This window comes from Telmatherina bonti (genome assembly GCF_933228915.1).
Source record: "Telmatherina bonti genome assembly, chromosome: 17".
NCBI classification, from domain to species: domain Eukaryota; kingdom Metazoa; phylum Chordata; class Actinopteri; order Atheriniformes; family Telmatherinidae; genus Telmatherina; species Telmatherina bonti.
In genome coordinates this window covers 36,959,549-36,969,548 of record NC_136615.1, presented here as the reverse complement: position 1 = coordinate 36,969,548, position 10,000 = coordinate 36,959,549, and the positions used below count along the sequence as shown (strand labels likewise).

The 10,000-nt window shown below is 45.4% G+C and overlaps 1 protein-coding gene across 1 annotated transcript in view; it reads left to right on the top strand.

The window, feature by feature from the left end:
- dcc (DCC netrin 1 receptor) overlaps window positions 1-10,000 on the top strand; it is a gene marked incomplete at both ends in the record, with an annotated part of 355,940 nt that overhangs the window by 168,287 nt on the left and 177,653 nt on the right. The window contains one exon of the mRNA XM_079256415.1: window positions 9,852-10,000. This exon is cut by the window's right edge and continues 119 nt beyond it. Coding sequence (XP_079112541.1) covers window positions 9,852-10,000 — 149 coding nt within the window. The remainder of the gene's footprint in view (window positions 1-9,851) is intronic.

Genomic DNA, 10,000 nt, shown 5'->3' with positions numbered 1-10,000 from the left:
ACCGGACCGGACCAGACCGGACCGGACGGTGGAGGTCGTGTAGACCGGACCAGACCGGACCAGACCGGACTGGACGGTGGAGGTCGTGTAGACCGGACCAGACCGGACCGGACCGGACGGTGGAGGTCGTGTAGACCGGACCAGACCGGACCAGACCGGACTGGACGGTGGAGGTCGTGTAGACCGGACCAGACCGGACCGGACCGGACGGTGGAGGTCGTGTAGACCGGACCAGACCGGACCAGACCGGACTGGACGGTGGAGGTCGTGTAGACCGGACCAGACCGGACCGGACCGGACGGTGGAGGTCGTGTAGACCGGACCAGACCGGACCAGACCGGACTGGACGGTGGAGGTCGTGTAGACCGGACCAGACCGGACCAGACCGGACTGGACGGTGGAGGTCGTGTAGACCGGACCAGACCGGACCGGACCGGACGGTGGAGGTCGTGTAGACCGGACCAGACCGGACCAGACCGGACTGGACGGTGGAGGTCGTGTAGACCGGACCAGACCGGACCGGACCGGACGGTGGAGGTCGTGTAGACCGGACCAATCATCGTTGTGATGATTGGTTGGGATCACATGCTGCTTCACATGTCGGCCTTCATGCAGCGTTTCCATGGTGATAACGATCCTTCTCAGCGTTTCTTCTAACGGTTGTTTGTCTGTTTTCATGTTTTGTATTCATCTCACCTTCAGTGACTGGTAAACAGGAACATGCATTTAGGAAGTCTGCGCCCATTCAGAGGGTTTTATGGTTGCTTAACAAGTAAACCTTCCAACCTTGTGCTCTGTAGAAGCATACAGGTCACATTCTCGCCTTTCAGCCGCAACACTTTCCAAAACTCCCTCCATGGCAACACATGTTGATTTCATCGTTTTGTATTTCATATTGCAGTCAACACTCCGCCTCTCTTTCCTAGGCGGCTTATGATACACATCATTTCCTTGGATTGCAGAATCTGCAGCCCTCTCATTTCAGAGAGAGCAATCATTTTAAATCGACAGGAAAGTGAACTCAAGTCATCTTGCTAAGATAAACTTTATTTATCTCGGTTTAAACAGATTAGCATAATAGCGGGGCAGCGGCAGGCATGGTGTGTGGGACGTGGCGTGGCATGGGGGGCGAGTTCTTCCATCAGGATGGGGTTCTGACAAACGTCCAGAAGTTGGGAAAAGTGTCAGTCAGATAAGTCTGCTCCGTCCTTTACGTTGAAGCAAGTTGTCTCTCCCCCCAGGATCCTCCGTTTCTGTAGGTTTTGCGGGTCGTTTGACATTGTTTCCACACAGATTCTTCAGCGCGAGTCTCTACGTGTATTACTTTTATTTTTATTTTTTATTTCCTCTATTTGGCCCTCAGATTTATGGAATCAGATTTGTTTCAGAATCTCCAAGCAAAACTTTTTAAAACTCAAGCAAAATAAATGATCTCAAAATCAAAAATGATCAATCATCATGAAAACTATTAGGCTTTTATTTAGTTAAATTGAGTAGTTTTGATTGCAGTTTCCTCTTCCTCTTTCTCGCTTCTCGCTCTTCTCACTCCAAGACTCACCAGCCAATCGGAATGCGCCCCTGACAGAGCCCGCCCATGAAAGGTTTGTGTCAGAAATGAAACCAAATAATCGTGAATCAAACCCAAAGACTGTGAAGGGCAACCAAAATAGCGAGAAGAGAGAAAGAGGAAGAGGGAACTGTAAACAAAACTACTCAATTTAACTAAATAAAAGCCTAATAGTTTTCATGATGATTGATCATTTTTGATTTTGAGATCATTTATTTTGCTTAAGTTTTGGAAAGTTTTGGTTTTAATTGTTGTTTTTTGCTTGAGTTTTAAAAAGTTTTGCTTGGAGTTTCTGGAACAAATCTTATTCCTCCATGGCATTTTCCAGAGTTTCATTGGTGTTGCCGAGCTGCTTGTGTAGTTCAGTCATCATGTATCGTCTGGCTGCTTTCACACATCCAAAAAGTCTTAAACATCACAAAGCAGGAATATGAATATGTTTAATGTCCACTGTTCAGTTTCTAAGCTGTCGCTTTAAGGCGGTCCTCAGACGCTCGTTTGTCCCATCATAAGATCGGAAATAAAAGGTTTCTGAACTAATTTCTATATTATTGCAGACTTTTCATCCAAAGCTCAGCAAATCATTTCTTCCTATGAGAGTGAGGTGTGTGAAGGCAACCGGCGCCACCGTGGCGAAACGGAAACATCCCATCGCAGGGCTTCTGGTTCTAGAACACAGCGTGGAAATCTGACTTCAGACGGTGGAAGCTGAACATGTTGGACTTTTTATCAACTGAGGAGAAACTGATCGTAACCTGAGCCATTATTCATGGAAGTCTTTTCTATAAAATCTCCAAACATTTCCATGTATTATTTCAGTTGCCATGCAACAAACAGTTCTTAATCCATCTCTTTTTTCCATCCTCCTTCCTCCTGTGTTGCTTGACTTCACCTCTTGCTCCTCATCGTGCATCTCTTCACGCCCTGCTGCAGCTTATGTTTCTTTCCTCGCTGACAGGATGAACTATTCTGACCCTAAAACAGAGAGAAACCTCCCGCAGAACGGAACAAACCAAGTGTGGCAACAATCTGTCAATCCTTAGCAGGCGGCGAGAAGCGGCAGCGAGAAGCGGCGGCAGGCGAATGCCTTGACAAGGATGAAAGCACTGGGGAACGCTGGATTTATTGAAATTCCTCCCAGTCACACCAGGCTGAAATGAAGTGGTGGGAAAGTAGACACACGAGTCTAGGAAACACACCCCTGGTGTGGACACGATGCCTACGCTTACAGCGGAGGTTTAATTCCTCTTTAATACCAAATAAAAGTTCTTTTCGTGTTAAACTGATGAAACATTTTCCCACACCTGCTCGGCCCTTCTCACCGGGAACAACTCCGGAGTGGAAGCAGGTCCAGCCCTTCGAGAAGAATGGTTCCAGAGCCCAAACACTGAGGTGAGTCCAACTACATCAAGTTGGCACCGCTCAACCTCGCCCACCAGCTCAGTTTCAAGGATCGGACCGCCAGGGTTCCCGCCTTCCGCTTCTAACATATACTGCCAAGCCTGTGGATGGCGAGCCCAAAGCGGGGTTGGAGGGGCGTGTTGCCTTATCAGACTGAGCCCAACTGGGCCCCATAGCAAGGGCTTAGCCACCAGGCTCTTCATGCCCCAACTTGAGGCCTGGTATAACCTAGGACTCCTCAAGACAGATCAGATTTAGAACGAGTTTATTCACAAACGGTGACGAACGATGATCTCGCCAAGCTGATGGCGAGCTTAAAGGGGTGATCCAGAAGACAGGCAAGGGGTCAAAACCACGACGTCAAACCTAGGAGAGTCCACGAGGTGAATGAGGATCGAACCAGGAAGTCAAACCGAACAGAGTCCAGGAGGTGAATGGGGATCGAACCAGGACGTCAAACCAAGGAGAGTCCACGAAGTGAATGGGGATCGAACCAGGACGTCAAACCTAGGAGAGTCCAGGAGGTGAATGGGGATCGAACCAGGATGGCAAACCTAGGAGAGTCCATGAAGTGAATGGGGATCGAACCAGGACGTCAAACCTAGGAGAGTCCATGAAGCGAATGGGGATCGAACCAGGATGGCAAACCTAGGAGAGTCCACGAAGTAAATGGGGATCGAACCAGGACGTCAAACCAAGGAGAGTCCAGGAGGTGAATGGGGATCGAACCAGGACGTCAAACCTAGGAGAGTCCATGAAGTGAATGGGGATCGAACCAGGATGGCAAACCTAGGAGAGTCCACGAAGTAAATGGGGATCGAACCAGGACATCAAACCAAGGAGAGTCCAGGAGGTGAATAGGGATCGAACCAGGACGTCAAACCAAGGAGAGTCCAGGAGGTGAATGGGGATCGAACCAGGACGTCAAACCTAGGAGAGTCCATGAAGTGAATGGGGATCGAACCAGGATGGCAAACCTAGGAGAGTCCATGAAGTGCCTGAAGCAGTTGATTCAGCTGGAACATACTTTTTGTCTCCACATATTTAGTTGCTAAGTAACGGCTAGTTTGGCTGTGCAATCTGAATGTCATTTAAGAAACTGTTCTTCCAACGGCTTGACCAGGCAGCAACCATTTTATGTCATAATAGTTTATATATCTCAAATGAACCATCATGTTTACCTTTTATCAGCACATATATATTTATTTATTGTTTTCACTTGATTGACAAAAGACCTTCAGAGCTTCAGCTTCAGTGCACATAGAAGACCTGGTTAACACAATCAGCCTTTGTATTTTTTCCCTTCAGCGTTGTGGGAAGTATATTCCCAAATCGAACCACCTTTAGACTTTTATTATTCACAATCTGCAACATTCATAGTTTTGTGTTTAAGGTCAGGACACAGCCCACAGGTCTGTCAGGGTTACATCACAGTCCAGCACATGCCTAACCCTAACCCTATGCACACCTATAGGCCGCAATAAAACGACAGAAGTTTTAATGAAGTGAAATCAGAATGGAAAACTTGTTGACAGAAAGCAGTAGTATGCAGTTTTTAAACTGGACATAAAACATCAGAGCACGGCTTATGTAAAGGTAACTGAACGATGCACCGCTGTGTTTTAATGCAGTCCTGCTTGGTTGAATAAATAAAATAAAATAAAAGCAAAGCAACTTTTAATGTGGACATGGTCCATAAAGACCTGTGTAAATATTAAATATTGATGTTTTTATCATTATATAGAAAATACAATTTAAAAGTAGAACCAGCTATTATTGAAAGAATAGCAAATGTGAATTTTTATTGAACTATGCTGAATGATTGAAATGAAATTGCAAAAAAAAACAACAAAAAAAAAAAACAACACAACCAACATTTTTATTGATTGCCAAACATTGGGATTTGAACCTGTGAACTTCTGCATTGAAGCACACTGACTTTACTCACTACACCACTAGAACGCTTACACACCTTGGAAAAAGACTAATCACTGAGCTGAATTCCATTATGTCCAATCACTGGAGAGGATTATAACATTTGGCAATAACGTGAATAACTTGAAAAGTTTACATGTTAGAAAGACCAAAAGTCACAGCACATATCTCCTGAATGAGCTGAACAGTTTGATATTTGAATGGTTGAAGTGAGGCAAAAGGTGTAGGAGGAGTAGCGTGCCCAACATTTAGCAGGAAAGACAATGGGGACGGGAACTTTATGAACTGGACACTGCAAACTGGTGCAGAGCTCTGAAACCCTGTTGAAGCAGTTTTCAGCTCATTATGCACATTTGGTTTGAAGGACTTTCATCCAATCACAAGGCTGAATTAATGTTTGCAAAATGTTAAATATCTAAAAAACTACAAAGATTTGAAATGACAAAAGTCATAGCACACATCTCCCGAAGGAGCTGCAGGGTTTGAGATGTGAACGGTTGAAGTAAGTTTAACGGTGGAGGAGGAGAAACGCGCCAAAGTTTGGCAGAATAATAAAAATGGCCGAATAGGATCTGCCCCCATGGACGTTCACATTAGTAAGATAGAAAGAACATCAACTCAAAAATGGACAAAAAAAAAAAAAGGCAAAAAAGGAAGGAAGGAAAAACCTCCTGTATTAAAAGACATGTCATTACACATGTCATACTGCTGGTGGACGGAAATTTAAAATGGAACAAAGATCATTCTCAGCTGAGGGATCAAAAGAGAATTGGAATGCACCATGCAAGTAGCTGTGTCCAAAGCAACCACATAGCAGTATCCATAGCAACCACATAGCAGTATCCATAGCAACCACATAGCAGTGTCCATAGCAACCACATAGCAGCGTCCATAGCAAACACATAGCAGTATCTATAGCAACCGCATAGCAGTATCCATAGCAACCACATAGCAGTATCCAGAGCAACCACATAGCAGTATCCATAGCAACCACATAGCAGCGTCCATAGCAAACACATAGCAGTATCTATAGCAACCGCATAGCAGTATCCATAGCAACCACATAGCAGTATCCAGAGCAACCACATAGCAGTATCCATAGCAACCACATAGCAGTGTCCATAGCAACCACATAGCAGCGTCCATAGCAAACACATAGCAGTATCTATAGAAACCGCATAGCAGCGTCCATAGCACACATAGCAGTATCTATAGAAACCGCATAGCAGCATCCATAGCACACATAGCAGTATCTATAGCAACCGCATAGCAGCGTCCATAGCACACATAGCAGTATCTATAGCAACCGCATAGCAGCGTCCATAGCACACATAGCAGTATCTATAGAAACCGCATAGCAGCATCCATAGCACACATAGCAGTATCTATAGCAACCGCATAGCAGCGTCCATAGCACACATAGCAGTATCTATAGCAACCGCATAGCAGCGTCCATAGCACACATAGCAGTATCTATAGCAACCGCATAGCAGCGTCCATAGCACACATAGCAGTATCTATAGAAACCGCATAGCAGCATCCATAGCACACATAGCAGTATCTATAGCAACCGCATAGCAGCGTCCATAGCACACATAGCAGTATCTATAGCAACCGCATAGCAGCATCCATAGCACACATAGCAGTATCTATAGCAACCGCATAGCAGCATCCATAGCACACATAGCAGTATCTATAGCAACCGCATAGCAGCGTCCATAGCACACATAGCAGTATCTATAGCAACCGCATAGCAGCATCCATAGCACACATAGCAGTATCTATAGCAACCGCATAGCAGCGTCCATAGCACACATAGCAGTATCTATAGCAACCGCATAGCAGCGTCCATAGCACACATAGCAGTATCTATAGCAACCGCATAGCAGCGTCCATAGCACACATAGCAGTATCTATAGCAACCGCATAGCAGCGTCCATAGCACACATAGCAGTATCTATAGCAACCGCATAGCAGCGTCCATAGCACACATAGCAGTATCTATAGCAACCGCATAGCAGCATCCATAGCAACCGCATAGCAGCGTCCATAACACATTTTTCCTGAAAATGCACCAAAACTATGAGGATTTAAGGTCAGGACAGGAGTCTTCCTGTATTAATGCTGCTGATCAATGATATGGATCAATTATTATGTCCAACTGGCCCGCATGAATGGGCTGATAACTGATAAAGTCCATTCAATCGAGTGAGAAAATCATTCAACACAGCGCTTTGCTGGTTTTACAGTGTCCTACGTCCTGCGTTATTAGTCGTAAATCCATCTTCGGAAGATGAAATGATCATTTCAGTCAGAATATAAAGCAATCCCAGAGTCAGCGGGTTTCATTTAAAATGATCAGCAACACAAAAATAACATGCAGTTATGTATGCGTATGAAGTTCATTGACTCATAGTTAAATCAGTGAGATCGTTATGAAGAAATTAAAACATTTCATCTCCTGCCTTTTTGTTTGCATTTGGAAAGTCCTACGAACTCCAAGAAATGTGATTGGTTCTGATGCTGGGGGGAATTTTGGCATTTCCACCGCAGTAGGTGATGAAGGAGGGCGAGTCTGGAGATGTTGCTGCAGGTGACAGAACTGTTACTGCTTTAGGAAAGAAAAAGACAACGTGCTTCATCCTATCTAAAAAACAATGGAACATCCTGAAGTTTCTAATGTCGCGTCACCAGCCCCCATCTGCACTTCTACATTCACAAAGTCGTCTGCTGCTTGGCTGGAGGAAGGTGGCCATTTTCAGGTCGCCACAGGAAATGCGCCTCCACATGCTCCTACTTCCGTCCAGTCTCCTCTCTCACGTCTCTGATGGGGACTCGTCTTCCTCTTCTTTTGGTCTTTTGCTGAATCTGCCATGTTTCCTTTGGAAACAGCCGGTGATGGAGCTCAGAGCTGGAAAGCAAAGTGCTGCTGTTACACGATCAGTCAGGCAGCTTCTCAGAATGAGACCTGAACTCATGTTTCATCAGAAATAAGAACCCTGACCCCGGGACAAACAGATGTCCTCATGTCAGCGTTGACGTCCTGTGGCTTACGGGATCCAGCTGGAAATACTCATCATCACACGAAGAAGCATCCGCTGATCACATACAAACCGCCACACCTTCACCGAGAGTCGTGAACCTGAACCCGCTTCCCGTCCCTCGTTTGAAGACGTGTGGGAACAGAACCAGAACCACTGGACAAGGTGTCCATTTCCAACCCCATGCCATTGGCTACAGGTGTCCACTTATCTAAACTTTTCATTGAGATTTTGGGGCCAATGAAAAGTTGTCCACTTCCAGTCCCTTTGGAAAGGAGTCCATGGAGGACAAATGGACAGGGTCTTGGCCCGGCTGTGGTGATGGATACTGGGCTGAACTTCATCCAGCAGGCTTGCTGGTGTCAGAGGGACAGGTCAGAAGGCTTCTTGAGGTGTTTGCTGGAGGAGATATGACCAGCCAAAGGAGTTATGCTTGTGAGGTATGTAGAAGAGATTGGAAATGGAATAAATCCACTTTGGCCACTTCAAAACCTTTTGGTCCAAAATGCCTTCAGTCCCTTAACCCTGGACATAACTGTGCTGTTGCCATGGCAACGAGCTGTTAAGGTGATGGAGGAATCAGCTCATTGGCAGGTTTTCTTTGTTTCTGATAAAGATTTTAAAAGCTAATTAAATCATTTAAACATAAATGAGATAATTTCCTAAAGTAACAAGGAGTTTTTCATGCCTAAACCTCACCACGTGGTGACTAGTTTGGAAGCAGTGCTTGACAGCAGAAGTAAAGAGGAAAATTGCTGGTATTCCTCGATGTAATCATTATGTGTCCAAAAACAAGAAAAAAGGAAAGATTAATCATTAATTTCTGCAATTCTCTTTCTAATTTGATGTTATTGTACAAACATGCAGGATTGTTTTTATTGTTGTTGCTGTTTCATAATTGATTATTATTTTCATAAGGATTAAACTGAGACGTTTTATAATTTGACGTGACATTAATGTGATGCAGAAACATATCTGTAAAAGTTGGAACAGAGGGTTTAGCATTGTGTTCCATCAGCATTGGTCTTGAAAGGTTTAATTCAATTCAGCTTTATTTATACAGTGTCAAATCACGGCGACGCCATCTCCAGACGCCTTAGAGACAGAGAGGAAAACATCAGTTCATAACAGCAGCTATAAGGAAACCAACAGATGGAGGTCCAACATGTCTCCATGTGGACAGAAAGGTCTCTCTTGGTGTCGCTACGTCCCGCTCTGGACATTTAGTTGATGGTTATGTTGTGGAAAAAAGTCTGTTGATGACGAGGAGTCTGGTTCTGAAGGGAAAAGATGACAAAAACAGAAAATAAAGTACAGAATAGTACAAACTGCAGTTTGGAGAGACAGTCCAGAGGTTCCCGGGCCGAACCGTCCTTTTACCCTCGCATGAAGGCGTTGGTTGTCGCCCTGATCTATGTTATTCTCAACTAGAAATGTCTGTTGTTAGCGGCAACCTTCTGCCGGGAAGAGAGCGTTGGAACTAATCTGTGTCTGTAGTCTGAACATGTCAGATCTACACACTGCTATGTCTGGAAATCAGTCAGTCTGTGGGACCAAGCGGAAGTTCTTCATGACCTTCTCAGGAAGGAAGGAAAACACGCGAGGAAATATATGAAAATCTAAGTCAGAACATTTCCACCACAGCTGTCAGCTGATTTCAGATAAACATTTCAGATGCTGCATTTCCTTCTCGCTTGTGATCTTCATCACTCTTCTTCCTCCTTCTCTTCCTTCTTGTCTTCTACCTTCCTCATCTGCTCCTCTCTCCTTTGCTTCCCCTGATTTTTATTTACATCTCCTTCCTGCTCCTCCCTCTGCTCCTCCCTCCTGCTCCTCTCTCTGCTCCTCCCTCTGCTCCTCGCTTGTCCTCCTTCCCTCCTTCCTTCCCCTGGATGAACTGATAACAGAGGCCACGCCCACTCCCTACAGCCCTGTCTTCACTCTCTCCCCGGCTCCTCCTCCAGCTCCTTCTGGCACCCCTTTGACTTACTCCTCCTCCTCTGATCCCCCACCAGTGTCCCCCAGCCCGGGCGTTGCCCTTCCCTCTGCCCCCCGT